At 37.4% G+C, this 24,592-nt stretch overlaps 1 protein-coding gene across 8 annotated transcripts in view; it reads right to left on the minus strand.

The window, feature by feature from the left end:
• Window positions 1–348: 348 nt before the first annotated feature.
• Window positions 349–24,592, minus strand: part of LOC117214799 (repressed by EFG1 protein 1-like) — a 36,240-nt gene continuing 11,996 nt past the window's right edge. For 4 of the 8 annotated variants that reach the window (XM_033461140.1, XM_033461141.1, XM_033461148.1 and 1 more), the window contains 8 exons: window positions 14,132–14,392; window positions 12,181–12,252; window positions 7,840–8,020; window positions 3,652–3,786; window positions 3,158–3,309; window positions 2,678–3,047; window positions 1,922–2,111; window positions 349–1,462 (listed from right to left, as the gene is read on the minus strand). In XM_033461140.1, the coding sequence (XP_033317031.1) occupies window positions 1,305–1,462; window positions 1,922–2,111; window positions 2,678–3,047; window positions 3,158–3,309; window positions 3,652–3,786; window positions 7,840–8,020; window positions 12,181–12,252; window positions 14,132–14,392 (1,519 nt within the window). In that variant the 3' untranslated portion in view covers window positions 349–1,304. Of the gene's footprint in view, window positions 1,463–1,921; window positions 2,112–2,677; window positions 3,048–3,157; window positions 3,310–3,651; window positions 3,787–7,839; window positions 8,021–12,180; window positions 12,253–14,131; window positions 14,393–19,842; window positions 19,969–20,046; window positions 20,302–24,592 lie in introns of those variants that run through there. The other 4 variants (XM_033461145.1, XM_033461144.1, XM_033461146.1 and 1 more) reach the window with 3 other exon arrangements.

Below are 24,592 nucleotides of genomic sequence, written 5' to 3' on the forward strand. Positions count from 1 at the left end.
TTTCTGATCGATTCGCAAAGCATAAAAATTTCGGTAAAAAAATTATTTTCCTTTCAGACAAGATCGAAAAGGGAGCATGAAATGAACGAATCTCGAGGGCGTGGTGTTTTCAGTGTCGTCGAGCTCGTTTCCACAACATACGAATTAAAAAGTTAATCCTTGACCACGAAAGGAACTACGAACGGCTGTATGTAATGTAAAATAAGAAGAACAGAAAAACAGAGAGAGAATGTATCTATATCTATATAAATATATATATATATATATATATATACCACGTGACACATTGTCACGCGATGCGTGCATGTAAATTTATTATAAATAAATTATTATAAAGCAGTAACATCGTTTCCTTCTGATACGTCGCATTTTATTTCGTGAACGTACAATTCCATTCATTTCATCGCTTAGAGCAACGTAGATCGAGTGAAAACTTGTATTACAAATGTCTGTTTCATTTTCTTCTTTTTAGGAATGTGCTTGAAACATGTTTAGTAATTTGTAATCTAACTATTTTATATTAATCGATGTAAATGTTTGAGTTGATAGTTCTTGAATAATTTGTTTTGTTTGTTCGAAGTGAAAAGAAAGTGTTACATAATGGTTACGTGTTTTTTAAATAATGAAGATACTTTCGATTCGATACTACACTCTATCCGTAGTTGTATTGTCAGAAAAATTACAGGTATGTCTCGCTTCGTGATGTTTCTGAGGTAAACAGCGAAGGAACGATCAGTCTCTGACAATTTCTTTTTTATTAATACTATTTATCCGTAAGAAATTACGTATCACTATCGTGTTACTCTTCGGTTCCTTGACAACCGGCTGTTTAACAAAAAATAATTTCTATTCCTTTACTTATCAAAATAGCAATGAAAGTACTAAAAGTACTTATGTCAAAAAAAAAACTAGAAACTATCATCATACCAAATTAATATCTTCTTCCCCTATATAACAGTGAGATTGAAATATTCCTTTTAAAAAAGTGATATCAATGTCACAGTCTGCTTTTTCAAAACGGAAGCCGATTTTCAAAGATTAAACGCGTACATACACATCTTGTGGTCATCGTCGTTTAGGATTCAATATCATAACGCCATGTTATGTTACCGACGATTAATAAAACAGACGAGATGTTTCGATTTCGTGTAGTACGTGGAATGTTTTCATTTATTCTACGTGTATGCACATCTGTGTTGTTATATATACATATATTATGTGTATTGTCGCTATTCATGATTTTATAAATACATCGCTTAAATACAGTATCGACAAGTGTGGGCAGATTCGTCTAACGAACTAACCTAGTGGCTCTTCACAGGCTTCAACACGTTTTCCGTGAACTGACCAACGATATTACCTCTCGGATGGTAACACGCCACTATTACACAGGTTCCGTCCCTTTTAGCCATCGCTATACCCATTTCGACAGTCTTTTTCCAAACGATCTGTGTGAAATGACCTAAACAAAAAGAAATAGGTAATTATTAACAATCGTAATTTTGTCTTGTACATTTAATGTCTCGATTTATTATTATAAATTTTAAAAAATCGATAGAAAATGCAGCAATTTACGTTAAAAAGAATTGATCGTTGTCATTGAAACGGTAACAGAGGAGTACCATCAAAAAGTATAATTTCTTAAATTTTGTAAAGAATTTATTATCTCGCAAGAAATTAGCATATATCAATTTTGTTGCTAGATATAAAAATATTACAAATTAATAATTTATAAAATATGATACGCTTACTTTAGCAAAAATTGTCTTACAACGTTAACGATTAAACAGCAAGAAATTATACATTAGTACTATTTAGAAACTAGACAGCCTTCGTTGATCGATATTTTTAATAAATTACTTCTAGCAATATTATTGGTGAAGATAATCGATAAATTAGCTTTTGTACGTTTGCTACGTACATGTGTTTAAGACCTTTGGTTCCGTTCCATACTTGTGATCCTTCCTCTCGGAATACCATTTGGAAACAACTTCTCGTGCTGGTACAATCAACTTCGGATCGGAACACTGCATCGAGTAGATATTCTCCCCGTACGGAGAAGTCGACTGGGGAATCAGCTTGTTCGTGTTCAGCAACGTGTTCGCCCACGCCTGAAGATAGAGGAAAAAATTCGTAATCGAGCGTTACTCTTGAGTCCATCCGTGCACGATCAATTGCAAACTAGCTAAGTCATGACCGCATGGAGTTCCAGACAAATTACAATTACGTAAATTAAAAGCATCATGAACGAACTGCTGATCCGTTGATAAAGTCTAGCACTACAAAGCAAAAAATATTATTTTTGCAATAGGATGTTTTAAAAATGAATCTTTTTATGAACAGATATCAAATTTAATAGTTAAAAATATAGCTAAAATACATTTAACGTTGCTAAAATGTTTCGTTGTTAAATACAAGTCAAAATCATGTTAAATCATAGAAAAAATATTACATTACAGTAGAATCTTGATTATCGAAACAACGATTAATGGAGAAATTGAAAATCTTCGCTTTATCATTTATAAATTTAACTATTTAAAAGTTTTTATTCTTATTTGATATTAACGTCAATAAAATAGTTCGAAGCTTATAAGCAACTTATGTTTACGAAGGATTATATCAAAATCAGAGTTCAACAATTACGATCAATCCAACAGAATAGAGTAAAAAGTGTTACCTTGGCAGCAGCGATTAATTCTACGCTTAACCTCATGTCTGGGACACGATGTCTCCTTCTGTATTCGTTGTGAACGACTAGAGCCTCTTGTTGCCACGCTTGTTCGTCTAACGTGTAATGTGATTTAGGATCTAAAAAGGTGATTTTTTTAGTAGGACTCGGACTTCCTGGAGGTAGGACGTTCTCCGTGAAGCTGCCCAAGAAATTTCCCGCTGGATTGTAATTACAAACGACGTAAACCTCGCCGTTTCGATTCCTGGCCATTCCAACGCCCAACTCGGTGCTGTCCTTCCACACGACTTGGGTGAAGTGGCCAGTTTTTAGGGTTGTGGGCTCCTTTCCGTACTGATGTTGCGCCTCTTCCGCATACCTGTGAATAAAATGTGTAATAAAATTAGAAAGGTGGACGCCACACATCGCTATCACGATTCTTACCATCAATTACATCGAGTTCATTGAACGTAAATTTTATATAGTTACCATTCGTTTACCGGCTCCTCGCCACCTACGATAGTCTTCGGGTTGGAACTCCACATACAGTACAAATTTTCACCGTAATCTATGTTTGCCCTGTGCTCTAACCTACCCCTAGCCGCCAGTATATTGGCCCAGTCCTGACTTGTTTTACATAACTGCAAACAAATAGAGGAAATATGAAATATAGAGTTGAACGGTTCTATGCTACAATTTTTATAAAATTTCAACTTTATAAAGAAAAAATTGTTAAAATATTCTACAAAGTATCATCATACTGTACTCGATATTGAAACGAAAAGGGGTGTATTAATATTCTTTTTAAACAACGAATCTTTAAGGAAATAATTAAATATACGATACGTTTTAATACGATAGAGAATATTTTTAAATACCGTAGGTTCTGCTGATGCAAGATTTAATTTATTCAGCTATATATATATATATATATACATATACCAGCCGAGTTTATTTATCGATAAACATGAAGAGGAAATAACCTGTTTGTTGAGACGAAGAGGTGGTACTCCATGCCTAGCGCGATACAAATTGTGCGTCTCGATGCAAACGTTGATAAATTCCTTAGGAGGCCCCAATCTGCGCACAGATGGTTTACGTGTGTCAGTCTTTGATATCTACAACACACAGACAGAATACCGCGTGATAGACAAAGTTTGTGCGATATAAATAGGACAACAATATGAAACCTTTTAAAAATAAAATACACAGCAAATAAAATCAAGATTGCGTTCAGTCACGGAATATCAAATATTTTCTTCGATTTCAAGAGCTAGAGAGAAGTCTCCTTTATTATCGGGTTCGCGATGCTTTGCTACAGAATTAAAAAGAATAAGATATTTTAATTATATAACTAATTTGATCAGTAATATCAAATCGTTGTGCAAAAGGTTTATTCCAGTTTGGTATTTACTCCAATTAATTCTGAGGTTATTGACCTCACGAAAATTATTTATATAACCGAAACTAATTTAATATTCCTTCTCGTAAAACATCGCGCCCTCTGATCGTCTCAAAGCAAACGCTCCTACGCTTTAATTTGCTGAAACAGCTATTGCAATTAGAGAATAGCAATACGATCGCAGTTTTATTATAGCCGTTTTCCTTGTACGTGCATATACAGGGTCTATAGAAAAGAAAACCTTCCCACATCGGTTATATTCATACTGAAAGTATTAATCCATCAGCATCGTTCCCTAATGGCGAGCAGTTAAGAGCAAAACTCGAACAAAATTACAAAAGTACTAATTACAATTGCAAAAGCCAAAATGTCAATGTCTAAAAACAAAAAGATAATTTGTCAAAGTTCTATAATGAAATACTTCATTTTCGTGGAATTTGTCAAGGTTCTAAAGTCTAGATAAAAAGACGAAGTAATGACGAAAAATAATTATACGAAGCACATACCTGGAATTTCCTTCCATAGGCACAACATTAAACGACGTATCTAATAATCTAAATTAACTGAAAAGAGTTACAAATGAAAGATTACACTGATGTAACATTCGCTTAATCTCGTTAACGGCTTAACCCGGAGTTTCTATTAATCAAGCTGCACTTTATCTAAATTAAGATAAATCTATCTCATAAATAACACGACGAATCAACCTTTTGTCACACCCTGTATATGTGCACGCGTGCACGTTACGGTCAAAGCGAAATCACGCGATCGCGCGAATGCAGCCAGCAATAAAGACGGTGACGTCCCTAATAACCTAGATGCGGAATATCCAATGGGGAGTAGACTGACTGGCAGAAATGATTTCCCATCGTGCTATCGTAACGCGATCATTTCCAGCACACGACAGTCAGGAAGCAAGCTATCGTAAAATCGGCACGTCCTCCTCTATCGTTGGGGTTTCCGGTAGCGCGTTTCTCTTCGGATTAGCTTCGACTCCTCCGCAACTAACAAGTATAAGAAGAGACCCGGTAATCGATCTACGGATCTATGTAATTTTTCAAGTTGAAACGATTAAACGGAAAGATTTATATGATTAACAGCGGCATAGTAATTAATTTTATCGGTCGATAGCCGGAAGAAAAGCCAACTTCAGATATATTTTTGTCCAACATACACTATCGACCGGTCGTTGCGTATTTTTAATTTCCGCGCAAATGTCACGCGACGCTTCGTTGGCCATTTGATTAATGCGGCCACGGATGCTGACAAGACAAATGGTGTAAATAGAAGTGCAACGAGACGTTGAAGATCGTCCTAGATTTTGGTTCCGATTAGATTCTTCGTTATAACGATGCTGCGTAACGATATCGTGAATAAAACACTGATTTGTTGGGGAAAATGAATGAAAAATAAGGTAAATTCCATCACAGGTTCTCTACTATCCAACTATGGAAAATGGGAGTAATAGCAAAGACGTAAAACAAGTTTGTAGGTCTTGAATACTTGCGAATACTTTTCTACCTTGATTCGCTACAAACTTGCGATAAAATATAATATTTTGTTAAAACGTAGAAACGTAGTATTATCGTTTAAAATGTTAGCAATTGAAACTGTACGAATTTATGTAGACTCGCCGCGAATTAATTCTTCAACAAATACCACGCTCCTCTATAATTGCGCGATGCATCTGCCGATATATTTTTTTTTTTTTTTATTTGGAAGTAGTTTACAATCAATTCTCATTGAGAATTATAATTAAATTATTCTGGCGTGGTACTATAACATGAATAATAAGTGATTATCGTATGTTTGATTATCTAATGTTTAAATCTAGAAGGTAATGCTTTTTAGCCTGCGAATCTGATCCGTCGTGTCAAGTAATCGAATAACTAGTGGGTTTTGGTGGTTGTTAATTCTTATGTTATATCTGCCGATATGAGGCGAAAGTTCAAAAAGCTCCAAACTCTAATCTACTCTAATTAGATTAGTTTATTTTCCACCCTTCTTGTCTAACGCAATTATTCTATGCGGAAATGAGAAACCTCGTCCGAAATCAAGTAGTTGACGAGTCTCGAGAGAATTCAGCCCCCTGCCAATTTCCTATTTATACTCGTTTCTCTTCGATCTGCGCGCGAGTCATAGTAAACGAGAGCACAGTGTCCTCGCGTACAAGGAATAAATAGAAGATTAAATAGAACAAATAGAAGAACAGCGCGGATGGACGCAAAGTGTAAAAGCGAGCCGAGAAAAATCAACACAGCACGCGAACTCGACTCTCGAAGACGATTAGTCATCATTGCGAGAGTAACGATTTCCCGAGGCGTTATGCACAGCCGTTCACTAGACGTGTCTCTCGAAAAGGGAACGATCCTGAGTCATCGACAGATGCCAACGTACCCCGATGTCGCTCGCTCGTCTACACACGGAGTTAGGATTCACGTGATCGCGTGAACGCGTGACGATGATTTACTTCGCCGTTTAACCCTTCAAACGGTAACCGATTACGGTAACTCGTGCGTGTTTGTCTGTTCCTTTTCGTTTCGATTTTCACGCGTTTCGTCCACGTTGACGATGAATAATGAAAATGAAATCGCCGTTCGTTTTCTTCTTGACAAGTGATGATTTATATATCGATAGTTTGTGGATATGTTGCGGTAATTAGGGTTTAAGGAATACAATTAATGGACTGGATGTAAATGTACTAATTTAAAAGTTAACGTCTGGGTTTATATACGTATATAAGTATGGAGAATTATGTATTACAAAAGAAAAGATAATTCTAGATCGATACCGTGTAAGCCTGAAAAACATCTCAGAAGGATAAAAAGATATTACGATGTTGCCCGAGGACTGATTTTATGTTTTTGTCGCAAGCTCGTAAAACGATAATAGGATAACCACGTCTCCCAAACATCCTGCAGGGTACAGCCATTGAGACAATAAGCAGATAGTGTCCCAAACCCAGAAGACAGTAACATGATAGGCGCTTTCTGACAGGCGCTGGGCGCAGGGGTGACAACCCCTCCATAGGACCCAAAACCTTGGTATATAAATCTTCCTAAAATCGGCACTCGACACAGTCTATTGTAACAGTTTGAACCATTATTCTGTCGTATTCTTATAATAAATTTTATGTAGACTATCATATCTGAAGTTCGAATGTCTCGCCTTACGTGCGAAACGTTCAAACTATCGCGAAATAATTCAAACGACGTGAGGAGACAACCGGTAATTTGTTAATTTCACGATTTCCTGTATCTACTACGTGACATTCTCGCTGTAACTCTTTTACCAGTACATAGGTAAGGTATCTCTGACATATGGGAACTTTTCCATTTGAGATACTTGCAAGAAGAATTTAATGCACTTTCAAATAAATGTTCAACTTTTACTTCGCATTTAAGTTTCTATACGGTAGAAATTCATTTATCTGAATCGAAGGACAAGCGGTTCATATAACTGGAATTTGTATAATAAGAGTTAATCGACTCTCTCCATTGTCTGTGATTTATCATAGAAAATGAAATTTGATTAAATTTATTTTCTGCGTATGACAAAGATATACAGTTTGATAGATGGAGCGAACAAACAGGAATTCGTTTAATTCGACGCTAACTAAAATTTTGTTTCACAAGCAGTTCCACTTCGAATGGAATTCCACCCTCGTATTTCAAAATCGTGTAACTTTCCATTCTTCTTATATAACAGAAAATTCTTTAGAAGCAGAATTTCGATCGCAATACGATCGATCATAGAAAAATATATTTACCGGTGTCGACGAATATCTTGCAGAGTCGGGGGAGGCCGACGATGACCTGGCACTGCTGCAAGACATGCCGTCGCTTCCTAAACTACCGTGGAAACTGCCGTGCAAGGAATTCGACAGTGGCCCTGGAGACGCTGGCGACGCTGTCAAAGGAGATTTCGATCTCACCGAATCCGTCCTCGACCTGAAAATCAGTAAATCGATTATACGCTCGATGCAGAAGCACAGCGAGCCTTTCAGATTTGAGGCAGTGACACTCGCGGCTAGCGGTGCACAGATTTAGACAAGCAACTTCTATGAAAGGTTTCCTCGGAAACAACGGGTCTATGTTACGTTGTGTCGCCGGCGTTGCAAGCTGTCGGCGATTTAGCTTCGACGTACGTCGAATCTCAATGGAGTCGATCAAAAAGCAGTGTGATTGAACCGTTTGTATTCGTAGCAGCGTACAAGTCAGCTGTGCATTGAAAGGAGCTTTGATTGGATATATTTAAAGAACCATTCTTTTCGGAGTACAAGCTAATCGGAGTGAGAAATTGATTGTTTGAATTTCACGAGAATTCCGATAATCGAGTATGCATACGTGTTGTATGGTAAACACGAAGACAATAATTTAAAGAACGACCATGACTGATATAGGAAAAAATTGAATATATACGGGGTTGTAGAATTCACGAATCAACTTTGTTTATCACGTCAACTTCTAATTCTAAATTTTATCTGTAGATTATGCTACGTTTATATTGACCTGTTTAGATTAGAAATTTTATTTATAATATATCTGGAATTGAAGATACTCGTACGATGCAGTTTCGAAAATTCTTCGCTAGAGTGTGGTGGTAGTAAAATCGTTTTCTTGGAAACGAGTGGACTGAAGTTGAAAGATGGATGAACAAGAAAAAGAAACTCGGTTCCAGCTATTAATCCATGAATCATACATTTTTGTTATTTTTATATCATCCGACTCGACAAACACTTAAAGCGAAAAGCATGGCAAGCAATTCTGCAGATTCGTAGGCAAACATTTTCTCAAAATACCATCTTTCCCAAAGGCTTAAATGGAAAGTTCGCTAAGTCGCTTAATCGTTTGAAATTATTCGATTCCCGCAACGAATGTTTAGTCTTCGGTGTCCTGCTATTTCTCTGCTTAATCCGCTTTCGCCTTTCCAATTATTCGTCACAAGTTTCGCTACGTGCTGTTTTTCTTAAAGCGTTCACACTGCCTGCAACATATGCGCGACACGTCTTTTGATAGTTCGTTGGAATTCCATCGTCGAACGAATCACAGATTCACGTGGATTTAACACATGTCCGATAAACTCTCCAATTTCGTTGCGTTTATCGGAATTTTACCAGCTGTTTGTCAAATCTTCAGTTCCGTGTACCAGGCCCGTTAAATCTCTTCTTAAAATCAAATCATTCTCCGAATTTATTAAAGTTGTAGCTTCGAAAGGAATGGTTCTTAAGAAATGAATGGATTACAAATAGATCGATACAGGACATATCTAAATTAATTGAAGCAATAGGATCAAAATACCCAGGTGCCATTACTATAATCGGACGATTTAAACAATTCGCCAATTTACTCTCCTAAAACATTCTCTTAAATGCTAAAACATTCTTTATTTACTTTGTTAAAACATTCCCTTAAAGATGCCAGCGGAATTCTCAACTTCAACAGCTCCTTAAAGGATACAAGCAAAAAGAGCTAACGGCGGGGAACGTGTTAAATTAGCGTCCGCTTCTCTTCAGCCTCGTTTCTCGTTCATCGAGACGCTGAATCAAACGAAATTAAACAAGTGTAAGCAGCGTTAAAGCCGGCGCCGTACAATTTCGCCCGGAACTCGACGATCCATCCGAGTTCCGTCGACGGATCTGCGAACAGAAGCCTTTTGTGTCTCGCGTGGCCAAAAGCTGAAAGGTCGAGAAAAGCGTGCGCGAAACTGCCGGCGATCTCCCTCTGTGCGTCGTCAGAAAGGAAAAATCGTTGCGGCACATGCAAAACGCGAGCCGAAGCGGTCGAACAAGAAGATCGTTTAAACGTGCTTCGTGAAATTGTACGAGTGCCTCTAATCTATTTCTAGTGTATGTTCCACTGTGGGCTGAATACTGTGATGCCGGCAGGATATAGCATCGTTAACGAGTCTCTTTGTCCATTTATGCGTCTATTATCACGAAAATATAACGTTACGTGTGAATCTGTCGCAAGTATCTGCTAACAATTTATTCCACAATTGCTTTCCCGACGCGTCGTTTGCAAATGCGCGTGAAATTTATGGTCGGCGCCTCATACCGCGTCATTTTAACGAATAGCATCGTCTAGAATACTCTAGAGCGAGATAAACGACCCAACAAAAGCAAACGACCAAGGATTATCCCTGGTAATTGTATCTGACATGGAACTGGCTTTGTTCGCCAATCGTTCGTCGACGCGATGAATTTACGCGAGACGAGTCTCGTACGAAGAATCATGAAATTCTTGGTGGGTTTAGTATTATACCGAGGAATTAAATGAAAGATCCTAAGCGACTTTAGTGGTTCTCATATTTCGATTCTGAGAAAATATCCAAGCAATGTTTAATATCATACATAGAAATATAATCTAACAATCTAACTATTTGGCGATAGATAATAATACTTAAAAAAAAATAGACATTGTAAAATTGAAGATCTGTCTTTAATGTACTAAAGAAGTGATTCATACGTTAAGATATATATGTTCATGAAAAACTTTTAACGAGTATCTATCGTGTCTGCGATGCTCTTTTGTTGCTCGTCAGTGGATCTAAATGCGAACGGCTATTCGATTGGGAAAATAATTGTTACGTTTGTTTAATAATTGCAGATGCATCGATATAGCGTTAACAAGGACTTCATAGATAACCTTTAAAAATTATGCCAGAATACTTGTAATAATTTATCAAAATGTCAGACATGCTGCCTCAGACATCACCTAAAATTTCAAAAAGCTCCGCACAATATACACAATATATTCATAAAAATTCCTTACGATAAATAATCAAATATTTCCGCCAGTTGTTTCCCATCTGAAAATGCGACTCTATTCTTCGATAATCAATCGCAACCAACATCATCGCCACGCAGGCATTACAAACTCAATGCGCTAAACTCAATTAAACCCGGCGAAGCGTCCAAATACGTCGCGACAGTGAATGACTCCTCCATTGAAAATGGGGATCGTAGCGAGGCACGACATTTTCAACGTGACCGTCGTAGCCATCGTTGCTCCTTTTGTCAGGCAACAGCTCAGCGTATTTACAGTATCAGCATTCAGGCGGTGAAGTAACGACGAAGAAGCCGAGAGAAAGCGGCGTGGGACACCAAGAACGTCGTGGAACACGCGAGATGCCACGGCAAGAATTACGCGCGCACCGCGACCGTTTCAGGTTCACGCGAGCGCGCGCGCTTCCATACGCCGTCGTCCGCGCGTGCACGCTTTTACTTCCTTCTTCCTACGAGTCTCCTCGACCACGGCCACGGTCGCCACTCGCCACCAGAAGAAACGTTCCCCCGTCCTTTCTCGCGTCCCGCTGCTTCTCGCGCGTCGACAACGATTTATTAACCCTCGCGAACGTTCGAGCGCGAACTTTCAGGGGAAACGGTGAACGCACGGATGGAAAGGGCATTGTTCTTCGCGAACGTAAATTTGGAAAGTTGGACAGCCGGACTTTTGCACGCACGAGAATCTTGCTTTTGATTCCCTGCTGCAGTGCTCGAGATGATCTCGTTTAAGAATCGTCGAAAACTTTCACCGGTTACTTTTAAAGATATCTCGTTCGATGGAATCATAGGAATTTTTTGGTGTTTTAAGTATCGCAGACGAAAGAATGGGAATTGAGTTGCGCGAGTGTTGAGCTTCGTGCGATTGCACCGTGATGCTATCGGTTTCAATTGCCTTTCTATTTTACGTTCACCTGGTAGGTTTAGCTTCTTCTATGCGTGCGGTAATTCTTCGTGATCAATGTTATTGCATTTGATTTTCTTCGAGTAAATGTTTTATTCGAGGATTTTTTTTTTATTTACACGTTTTACACTCGATAAAATACCAACGACAATTGTCAATATTTCTTTCAATTTCGTGCACTAAATGGACTTTCTCTCGGCTTCGTATTCGTCGACTATGTCATTACTATTAAACACTAAGGCCATTCACCGAACCTAACGAAGCCCTGAAAGGTACAAACGGTGGATTCTCCTTCTCTCTTTCTCTCGTCTTTTTCTTCCCTTGCGCCATCGAATCGTCGAGTACTCTCGTTCACGCGCTGCTCGGCTTCGTTAGAATCGGCGTTTGGCATGGCTACAAGTCTGCACACCATAGGTGAATACCTTTCGGGCGACAACTGGTCGACAAAGCCGACCACCTTCTTTTTCGTTCCGTTAACGCTGAGCGAGGGCATACTACAAGGAGGGGTAACGATTTACGATATACACAAGCCGGACATCCTTTGACTTTTACTTAGAATTACTATACATCGTTCAAGATGTCCCGAGTGAAATTAACGCGGAAAACGCATCTAACCGCGAATCAATTAGCGTTGGGGTCGTGTTTCCAGCAAAATTACTTATTCACGCGAGATCCATGTCACCTAACAGCTGGAATTCAACGGTGAAACGTCGACTATTCTGGCTCTTTTGAGAGATTAATTGCTTGCGCGAATGGCTTTCGAAGTTTACATCGAGTGGATGATTAAATGGAAAATGAATTAAATCGACGAAGTTAAATTATAAAACCAAATCTGCTCGATAATCGTATGTTCGCGAAATTGTACGATTACGTCAATAAAGGTCAGCTAAATTAAACGTCTGATTTAATCATCGATTGTTTTAAAACAAAAGAGTTATTTTCGACGTTTAAAAACTTATTTCCTTCTTATTCCTTTCGAATCTGAGAACAAACGCTATACTGAACATAAAAAAATGATACGTTTTAATAAGATGGACTTTATTAGCAGTTCTCGAGAAAAGAACCGAATAAAAGTTGTTCTTAAAAAAGGAATAACGAAATTCGTATAGGAAAATCGAAATGCATAGTATACAAATATTTACTCGTGTTTCTCCCGTAGCAGACATGGTGCAAAATCAACAGACATCCTAAGTAAACGAATGTCTATCCCTTATCCGAATCCCAGTGATATAATATTACGTATTTTAAGGTTTTTCTCTCGGGACATCTTGTTCTAATATGTACACGTGTAAGTACCTATGTATGTATGTATATTTACACGTATAAGGAAACCTGTACCATAACAAAGAAAAAAAATTGATAAGTTCTGATCTGTCTCAAATCAGATATTTATGTGTGTTTGAAGACCGTAAGGGCAAACTTTATTACAAATAATGCACCTTTTCACTAATAGTTTATAATTACACTACACAGAAAAATGTATTGAATGAGCTGACGGTCATAAAATTGTATAAATTGTACTAAATTTACTATGATTTATACAAATTATTTCCTGATTAACGAGCATAAATACGTGAATGAAATTCGTACACTAAAGAGGTATTCGAATACTCGTATGTATTAGTAAGATATATATCTTTACAGTTATTACGTTACAGTTATTACGTTCGAGTATCTTTTTATAAATGCATTAAAAGCTTAATTTCATTGAACTTTACAATTATTTCATTCCATATTTATCTCATATCAAACTACACACGCTAATAACGAAATTTATCGACTAACAAAAATTCACTTGTAAAACTGATTCTCTACTCGTTTCGAACAAAGTAAATATATATTACGAATATATTCTAAACTCCGAATTCCCAACATATGGTTCGTGGCCCTCGCGATTAGTTTTAAAAATATTTGTAGCGCTTAGATATTTTAATATGTCTACTTTGTCGTAGTAAGCCAAAATGAATTGTCATATTTGATTAAAAAAAAAAATTGAGGAAAGATTATTTAGTTGTTGTAAAAGAGAGTCAGGAGCCAAAATTGTTAGGAAACACGGCTCTAAATTTGTTAACTGTTAAAAAAAGGAAACGTACATCTATAAAAAAGGATAAATACATAAACTACTTTTGCATTTCTGAAGTTTTACCCAGAAACAAGCGATACGTTCAACGCGGCATTTCTAAGAGCCGTGAACCGGTTCTCGTTGTATCAACAACGCTGTTGCAAATACGTTACCTAGAAGGAAGCACATTACCGAAACGAAATTTCTTCGCATACACGCATCGAACATATCGCTTCATTCACGTTCCAGGAAGTCTGGTTTCTCCCGGTTTTCCCTTTCAGTCAATATAATTAAGAAAAAATGACGCATACCTGTTCGACTTTGGCGTAACGATGTCTCTAGTCTCGGACGTGTATTTTCTTTCAGCACGACCGCCGTTGAAAAGCTCGACGGTTTCCCTGGTAACCGTTTCCAGGAGAGGTTCTCCACCCCGTCTACCCTTACTGAAGGTCCTTTGATCCGTTTTACGGACCATAACCACCCTCGACAGAGGTTGATTGAATTCATGGCCGTGCATCGTTGGCGGAATCATCGCTAACGACTGAGAGAGGGGTCCTCCGATTCGCGGGGACCTGAAACAGATTATTCGAGATTGCAGAGTGAGGGAATTTGCATCGAATGCTCCCTGTTTAAAATTAAAATGCTTTTCATGCTACGATTAACTCGACGTCCGCAACTTTTTCTCTTAATGAATTTTTTATGAAATACGATTCTGTTCAAAGACGCATGCTGAGAATCTGTTACTTTGTAAATTCTTTCCTCGTTCGTCCGAATAAATAGCAATGTGGTGAAATTTTAGTATTTGTATTCATAAAAGACAAGATGAAATTTTGTCCAACTAACATAAATGATAATATTGGATTGTTCGAAAGATTCGTAAACGAAATTTAAGAAAAATTTAAACGTGGTATATTTTTATAAACAATTTATACGCTATTCCTTTTGTAATAACTTTTGGCTATTTATAATGGGACGGATGGAGTTCGAGTGATATAGAACAATATTGGCATATTCATTATTGATACATTGTCTTTGTTGTTTTGATTTGATTTGATACGCTAAAAAACATCTTTTCTATTGATTAATCTTGCATTTCTTTTCTTAATTACTCTATACATACAATAATTAATAAGTAGCATTTATCAGAATTTAACATTCCGTTACTTCGCACGAGTTTATAATAAATGATTATTTTCCAATCTTGGAAACGTTATGTACTTTCCGAATAACCTAATAACATGTACAAACGAAAACGATTGTTATTACAATATTTGATAGACCGTGAATACCTACTTACGCATTTATGGAAGACTTAAAAGTATAAAAATTTACAGACTGCGCCTAATATGAAAGGATATATAAAATATTGAAAACAAAAATAAAGTACTCGTGATAATATTTCATAAGTGAAATAAAAATGTTTATTTGGATTCAATTTCTTTAGTTATGTCTATTCATTAACATTTGCAATCTATCCATAAGATGCTCTCGTGTTCCAAAGTTTGCAAATTAAACATTTTTATGTTGTGCTATTCTCATTAATGTATAATAAAGCAAATTTGTCATCTACATTTGAAACCTATTAGCATAGCGGGCAATAAACCGAGACCCTAATTCAACTTCTTAGCGTTACAGTGTGAAAACAAACGCTTTGGGAAGCAGTTTAGAGAATCGTGACGATCGTATTTTACAAAATCACGTTATGGAACGGTTAGAAAATAAAATTATGGTAAGAATTTAACGGTGTTGAAGTAATAAATTACACGATGTTCTTTTCTTATAAGAATTTTTTCTCCTCGTGGGAACGTCATAAGTTTTCCAATCCCATACGAAAAACATATACGCGCATATTTACGATACTTGTAATGCCTACTCTGCTTTGCGTGACTTGTTAACGAGGTAAATATATTTATAACGAGTCGTGAATTGCAGTTATCGTACTTACAAGCACTTTTAAGACAGCAGACAGAATATATTTACTCGAATAACTATATTTCCTTGGAAAAGTCGCAGCAAAAAGAAAAATATTTTAGAATATCTATGTAACGTTACTCTGTCAATTTAGGATCATTGTATCGGATAACTTATCTTGATCCCTTATTTTCTAGACGTAAATCGCAATGATACAATCAATGATAAAGCGCCTGTAGGCGTCAGCTATAACGGCATTAAAGAGAAGAATCATCGTAATGCAATTTAATTAAATCAATCGCTAAGTAGAGCGATAATATGACAAATGATATCTGACAAACGGTGTACGTTTTAGAATCAAAGATATAGTTTTCCTACATGTAATCCTTACACATTGAAGGTACGTACACATATTCTTACTTTATATGGCAATCTCCGTACTATATTATAATTTACTTTGGCATAATTACAGACTAATTAGCAAATATTTCCTATCTTGAAAACAATAGAAATTCGATCTATTTTTGAGATACTTCAGATATCTTTATTATTACCTAGACTTGCTTATTATTCTATCAAAGTGTATAAACAATTTAATTTTTTTTATAAACTTTATTATCACATTCTTGATAGACAAACATAATTAATATATATAAATAAATTATTCGACTTTTATGACAATAGTGACACATTTTCTACAGGCTAAAAGTTAAAACAATAGAAATATCATAACGTGTTTAATATAAGAAATAATTTAGAAATTTCTAACTCTATAATTTAATTGATTATAGTGTTGTTTCCTGAATCGTTGAAATTATACTACTTGTTAGTTACACGTCGATTTTTTTAAATGCATACGACAAACTTTCGTTTCCCTTTCGAATCAAATTTACATTTCATATTTACACTTCCAATACAGATCTGTCAAACATTTCAATTCATACAACAAACTTTCATTTTCCCTTTCGAACTAAATTTATAATTACCGAACATACAATAATAGCATTCAGCTGAATTTCACTTTCATCGGGGTTCGTACGATTCTTAACTCTTCAAACAATCTTCGGGGCTACGAATTATTGTTGCAAGAATTGCTATAACGGGAAATATGTTTTTGTGCGTGCCGAGGGAAGGTAGATACATCTAATTACGACGAATGTGGTAATAACATCTCTTGGTCTATGAGCTCGGTATTCATAGCGATGAGTGAACAACCTAACACTATCGTGCAACGTATAATGAAGCACATAGAACGAAGACCTGCAATTGTTCATAATTTAGTCGCTCGTTGACACTATTTATGATTACGGTAGGTATCATCGTCTGCTTCAAACATTGACGAATTTTTCCAAAAAAGATTTGAAGATACGTGTTTGTATATGCATACTAAGACTTCAAAAAACAAGAAATCAAATCTCAGTTACCATTTCATATAAAAAGTGCAGTGAATGTCGCTATTAATCTTTTAGAAAAAAAAAAAAAAATGTCGTGTCACTTTACCTGTGTCACCCTGTGTACAGGATGTAAATAAAATGAGTGGCTACACTTTGTTATCGTATTCTTTCTAAGGACGGGAAAAAAATTGTGATCGCAGAACCGGAACCTTTTTCTTTCCAGGATATAAAAACTCTTTGTTTACATTAGGATTTACATAATAACAGTGGCTATTATTGTCGAACTGATTTACTACGACGTACATACGTAACTTCAATGTCAGATCGACTCGTTACTATACCAATTCTTCTGATTCTACGTATAGCAATTATTCTTCTAAAGTTTCAATATAAACAACAAGCGTCTCGATCTCAACGACAAAGAGGAAAAAATCATGACAAATTAAAAACCTCAATAAGAAAAGAAGTCACTTGCATGTATGCCTTTTCGTAGCAGTTTACAGTGAACAAAATCTCTATTCATACAACAGAAAAATAACAACGATATTATTTATTATTGTTTCTCATTGCTAGTATAAATCCGTAGACGAGATATCTCGTGTCTTAATGAAAATATACACCGGATATATCCTAACATCACACGAATGATATTACTTCCAACACATCTTCCGTACGTAATAAAAAGCGTTAAAATGCACATCGCGCTCTCGTCGCCTTAAATTTCTGTTAATTTGTTCGTTCGCGTGCTCCAACGCATAAATTTCAATGCTTGACCAATTGACCAATTTTAACACCTTGCTGTATTATTTTGAATATCACCCTAGCTTGTTCACCCTAGTACAGTATGTGGGATGTATCCGCAATAATTTGGAATTCCCTTTCGAGGGAAATCGCTTGCAACCCGAAATTATCCACTCGATTAAGCCGGTTGCTTGCCGGGACCTCGTTACTCTTAAAACTACGCCCGCTGACTCCTCGTTAACCTCGTCGTTAACGCGTAGTCAGATTCTCGTTCCGCGGGCAATTAAGGCTGAATTTCTCCGAACGTCTAATCAACGGAGGGGCGAGTATAGTGGGTGTCTCTAGCATCGCAATTTCTTGCGGATCTACTCTTATACTCGAGGGACCGTTTCGCACGCCGAAGAAGACGCTTGACAATGATTTTTACGATCGCAGCACGATACGGGGTCGTGCTCGGAACGGTGAAATTGCGAATCAGCGATTGGAAACGGCCGATTGATATGTTCGGCTCCGATGCACTCGCCAGAGGAAAAAGTAAAGCTCGTCGATCGTAAATCATTTGAAAGTGTTACTGGGCTTTCTTCGGTGAAGCAAGAGCTTAATCCGAATCTGGATCAAAACTTGAACGTGGCTCGCGTGAAATGACAATGATACCAGTTAATAGTTTATTATGGCGAATGGTGTTACAAGCGTGTAGGTTCTTTAAAAGAGATATGTACATGTATATAGGGTGTTTCCTTTATATTGGATATCTTACGATCAGTTACTTTTGCCGTTGTAAAAAATTGTGTCAGGGTGATAGTTAATTGGCTTGGATGAACGAACATTGTGGTTCGCGACTTGTACTTTGCTTGTATTTAAACGGAACTGTTAATTTTTTTTCTTATAAACTGTGCCTTTTCGCTATCTTTAGCTTAAAGAGCCAAGGATTATGGAAATGAAACGAATGAGTAAAATAGCACAGGTATAGAGGCAAAAAATGACGATTAAGTTACGTAAATCGGAGTCGCGCGATTCGACCCGCATTTCGTTGCGACAGAAAAACAATTGCAGTAAATCAGTGTTTCTGAAACAGCTAGAATACCAGAATCGTACTATACTCGTATTCGCTTCTGATTCGATATCTAGTTTATACACACGTATATAGTTTACTATAATACTTTGATGCTTTGATCGTTCTAAATTAGCGAAGAATCACTTTCAATTTCATCTCTTCTTATCGTCCTTACTTTATTATGTAATCCCATTTCGTAAATCCTGATGAATAAAAAATATACACTAGCTTTCGATAAATTAAATAACGTTACTTTATTCTTACAATGAAAATACACGATTTGTGTATACCCCTAATCTAAAATTTCATTTCTATTTTGAATATTCGGATAGTAGAAAAAATGATTACCGAATAAAATAAACAATTATAAGACCATGCTGACTCTATTCTAAAAGAATTTGGAGAATTTTTCACGTGATATAAAAATACAAATATCGTTTTTTGTTTAAAAAAAGTATCTTCGCTTATATAAAATAATAGCGTTCGTTAATATGAACGGCTTTTTACATTACTTTTCAAATTCAGTTCTATATCTTCATCAACATACGCGTTTTACGACGACTACACATACTTCATTTACATATTTATAACGTCCTAACCACGAGGTACCCTCGGATGACCTCAGATTGGACAAACGACCATCCGAAAGACGAAGTCACGAGTTCTTTCACGTTTATTTCTCGCCAAACAAAACAGTCCAATTTAATAGTAACACGTTACGAAATACCCTAACCACATTTCACTTCGAGAACACGGCATTACTTTGAATACACTTGCCAGTTTAAGTCATCGAACCGAAACAGAACCTCTAACTCGTTCTTCCAATACCAACATTCCTATAGTTATCTCCCTCGTTCGATCACGAACCCCTATATATCAAAGAAAACGAGCCTAAAAAACAAGGGAACGAAAAAGAACTCACCGCAAACCTCGAACGTCGACCTCTTTTATGCTGTCTATAAAACAGAAGCAAGGATCTTCTCACGGCGAGATCGATATACTCCCGTCAAAATCAACGATCCAACCTGAGATCGTTAGTCTCGTCCAACTGAAACACGAAACACGAAACAAGACACTGTGGTGATGGATTTCGAGAAATAGTAGGAAATCTGTTGTCGGCACGAACTATGGAGGTGAGAAAAAAGACGTGACAATCGAACGCGGGATCAAAGGAAGCGTCCTCGTTTCGAAGCTGCGCGTGAACAAGACTCCATGGCTCGGACCGTGGCACTGGATCCTTTCGTCGAGGCACTCTAACTCGGCTCTCTCGATACAAACCGCACGACAGAACGAACAAAACTGGCACGAGAGTACGAGAGTCGGGCCACGAGAAAGAGAGACGGGCCTCTCCGGTCTCGGAGAGGAAAGGTGGCCAATTAGCCGTTACTCGGCGCACATGCCTTAACCAACTACCCGGCGCAGCTGCAGCGCCGCTGTACGCTTCTAGGGAATCGCATTCATAAACGCGCACGATGCAGCGTCGCTCCGCGCGTCGTTGTGCAGCCTTCCAGAAGATTCGCGTTTCTTTTTTAATCCGTCTTGTTGTAATTTGTTTTTGTTTTTCTCTTATTCGCGTTAAATTTGACCGAATATGCATACACCTCGTTTCGTGGTTCGTGCGATGCGCGAGTTTTCAAGTGCTGCGATGTTTCGATGGATTTGATCGAAGTGGTAAAGTGATTTGGCTATTGTTCGTTAAATTAGTTTGAGGTTATTCGCTTATACGAGGATAAAATGTATCGCTCTTTGCTTGACAAATAGGGATAGTTGATAACTGTTGCGAATTTTTGTTTTCGCAATGAGCCATACGTTATATATATGTATTAATTATTTTACTACGTCTTCTCTATAAAACGAGTGATGTCTCTTTCGTTATATCGAATTACTAAAAGAGCAAAATAGGTATTTTCACGAGAAAATAGCGTGTATACCGTTAATTTATAAAAACACTTTCGACCATCTTTCATGTTTTAATTTGAAACTTTTACGATCGTGTTTCTCCTAAGGATATAGATATATTTCGTGGTTAAAAGGTAACAGACGTTAAACGTTTTTACGGTAAGTTAAATGAAGCATGTGATTAGAAAACCGGACACGGTTATAATTTCTCGTAGTTATGAATCGAGAACAAAATAAGCACTTCTGAAGTTTTGAAATAATAATAGTTTGTATAAAATTGTTGCACATAGCAAATTGACTCGTGACTCAGATAATCGACCTGTCGTTAACATCTCTAATTTTAGCCTAATTATTCTAGCATTTATTTATTTATTTATTTATTGTTACTCGCCAATTAAAAAAAAAATCACACGATAAAATCTTCAAACGAAACGTTACGATACACGAAACTCACTACGAATTGCCGCTGCAGATTCTCCCGTTGAAACGCAGCGCGATCGAAACACGCGTTGTTACATTTTGCATCGTCCTGTTTTCCAAATTCTCCTTTCACTCGTTCTAATTTCCAATTGCACCTACTCTGCGCTATAGAAACACAGGTTTAACGAATTCCTGCTCTCCGTTATACTTCCAGCAACGGTAAAGATTCTTCTGGAAGGCGAGAAAATTCCAGACCGATCGGTATCTCGAATTTCACGTACAGGAATAAACGTACGAGCTTAAAGCGAAAGAGTCTCCTCTAGCAATTTCTCCATCTCCTCTTTCTCTTCTTGTCGCGACAAGAAAAGAAACCCGGCAATGAGTTCCACTAAATTACACAGACCGGAGGGAACCACCGTCGAGGAGTAAAAGAGAAAACGACGGGGAGAGAGAGAGAGAGAGGGAGAAAGAGAGAAAGAGACATCGAGACGGCCGAGACGACCGAGAGAAACAAAAACTGAAACGATTTTATCGAAACGCATCCTGCGCGCGGTTTCTTCCGCTTTCGCGACAAGGCGTAAGTACGGTGCGCGCCGCGGAAAGCAGCGTAATAATTGGAGAACGAAGATGTACGGCCGAGCGAGTACCGCTATTCCGGCTGACCGGAATCACTGCTCTGGAACAGCACGACGGTATTCCTCTCCTTCGCTCATTTTCTCTGTCTCCCCTGCATCAACGTGTTCACGGAGAACACGTGCAACTGGCTTAACACCTGTTCCAACGTCCGAGCGCTTTTCCTTCGAGTGACCATTGATCGTCGTCGTTCGATTTTGCCTCGAAGACACCATTAATTAATCTAATCGCACGCTTCGACCATCAAAAACACGTTTCATGACGGTTACAATGATAAACAACAGGCGGCAAGAATTCTGTCGCCGGAATAACGCTTTAAAGTATAAAACTTCGGTTTTATGGGCCGTGTAAACTCGAAGGTCGACGCGAATAGAATGGTTCACGGTTCGATACTTTATAGCCCTCTTGTGATTTGTGTTTCTGACATCACGTGTACCGGCAATGGATAATAATTTAATTTTACTATACATTATGGACGTCTTTATAAGAGTATTCGTAATTCATATTTGCAATTAGGGTGCATTAAGTATATTTTGTATCGTAAAATATGGTCGTAAGTGAATATTGGCTATCTGTTTAGAATGTCGTTTCAAATTGAAAAATAATTTACGGAATTACGTGGTGTGTGTCATTGTTTGTATAGAATAAGTTTACTTACGATATAACGCGACACTAATGTAATTGAAAAGCTTAACCTCTTTTTTTTTAATGGAACACGCAAAATCACTTATCCATGATTACTCATTATTATGCTATTAAGAGTGTCAGTGTAGCGCTTATGAAATACACAAAAACTAAACTCCAAACAAACGAACGTTTTTCCATTCCGTACGCGCACTTTTCCTTATCTGCATAATTTATCGGCAAATTTAATTTACTAGCGATACGTGACCATTATTCACCACAGCGCACGATCGCGTAACAAACGGTGTTCCGTGGCGCGGCATGAAGAACACTGAAACGCAAAATGGCCTGTTACGACGAGGACAATGGAAGCCTTACGAGGTACCTTGAAGAAAGGAAGCGTCCTAGCGAAGAAATTTTGGCTACGGTTTGTATGTGGTTACCTGAGACCATTGAATCGACTTCGTGTCAATAATTCCTCCGTTATGATTCACCTATCTGATAAACTCACCCTTCCCCATTTGTATATTGTAAGCATTCACCCGCTGTTCGTATGGAAATGTTTTTTCGGCTGAAGGAACATTTCTGCGTTTATATTTAGGATTTGAATGTATATTGTACGATTAATTCAAACCGAGCACCGGTTAATCCAAACAACATATATTATAATTAAAGAACAATGTGACACCGAATGATTCGATCGGCGAATAAAATTTCAATCGAGCGAAGGTCTGAAAACATGAAACTTATCTAAATGAGGTCCAGCTGAGCTTCAACAGGAACGGCAACGAGTTTCACCGGATCCCAAAAAAAAGACTGAGAATGTCGGAGGCCTTGTTAACAGGATCTATACGTATTCATTTCTGCAATATCGTTTTCAACCTTCGATTACATCTCGACGGTATTCCTTGTCGCGTGCATTATCAATGCCTTCCGTTGAATCATCTAACATAGACTAAGATAGACGTTCATCGTTTTACATAGGACAGTCAGTAGTCTACCAGTAATAGTACGCATTCGAAACTTCAAAATAGAATCTCCATCTTATTTCAACCTAAAATTATAAACAATTAGAAACAGTATGCAAGGAGTGTCTCCGTGCAATGAGAAAAGGCACAACGTTGTTCTTGGAAGCTAATGAAGCAACGCGTAAAAGATAAGATCGCGAGCCGTCAATGTTGCAATTAGACGAAGAGTATATAACCGTTCTGAGCGCGAAACCAGCGTCAGTTGCACGCTAACCGGACATGGAAGTGCGTTTTCAGAGAGATTTGCATGACCGCAAGCGACGCACGTGACCGTCGCTAGTAGAAATAAAATATCATACTTATTACAGAGCTTATACGCCATCGCATGAACGACACGCGTGCAATATGTGTCATGACCTACCACAACACCGTGCTCGATCGATAATCCGACACTGACGCTCGTGAATTGAGAATGAGTAGGAGCCACGTACGATTCACAGACGAAGAAATGATAGCGGATATATTTTTTGCACCCTACAGCGACTGTGTACATTAATATTAAATGGAAAGTAATTGACGTCATTTATCCAATACCATAGATTGGATTTATACTTGGAAGTTTCTGCAAATGAGATTGCTATTAACGTCTCGCGTTAAATCTTACTTGGATTTCCAATTAGAGTAGGTTCACTGCAAATATGAAATAATTATTTATTGAATGAATTCTGAGAAATTGACAATAACCATATAGAATTTTGTATAAGTAGACGTTCTATCAAATTTTACCATATATATAATTTTATTAAATATCGTATCTGCAATGGAATATAAGATAGAATTATGGTTGGAAAAAATAACACTGAAATTAAATGGTTTCCTACTAATTAAATAAAAATATCCCGCAAGCAGTCAGGCGTGAATGACAATCAGTTAAAAACAAATTTCCATTTCATCCGACTGATTTAAATTCCAACGACGTCATAGAAACATGATTTAGATAAGGAGCAATTAGTACTTCCACCGGTAACATAACAGTGATAACACAACACGAGCTCATTGTTTTATACTCATTCACACGATAAATCGCGTGATTACGATTAGACGACTAAACGATTAGACCTGGAAACA

This window comes from Bombus bifarius, unplaced genomic scaffold (assembly GCF_011952205.1).
Source record: "Bombus bifarius isolate JDL3187 unplaced genomic scaffold, Bbif_JDL3187 scf7180000009243, whole genome shotgun sequence".
Classification (NCBI taxonomy): domain Eukaryota; kingdom Metazoa; phylum Arthropoda; class Insecta; order Hymenoptera; family Apidae; genus Bombus; species Bombus bifarius.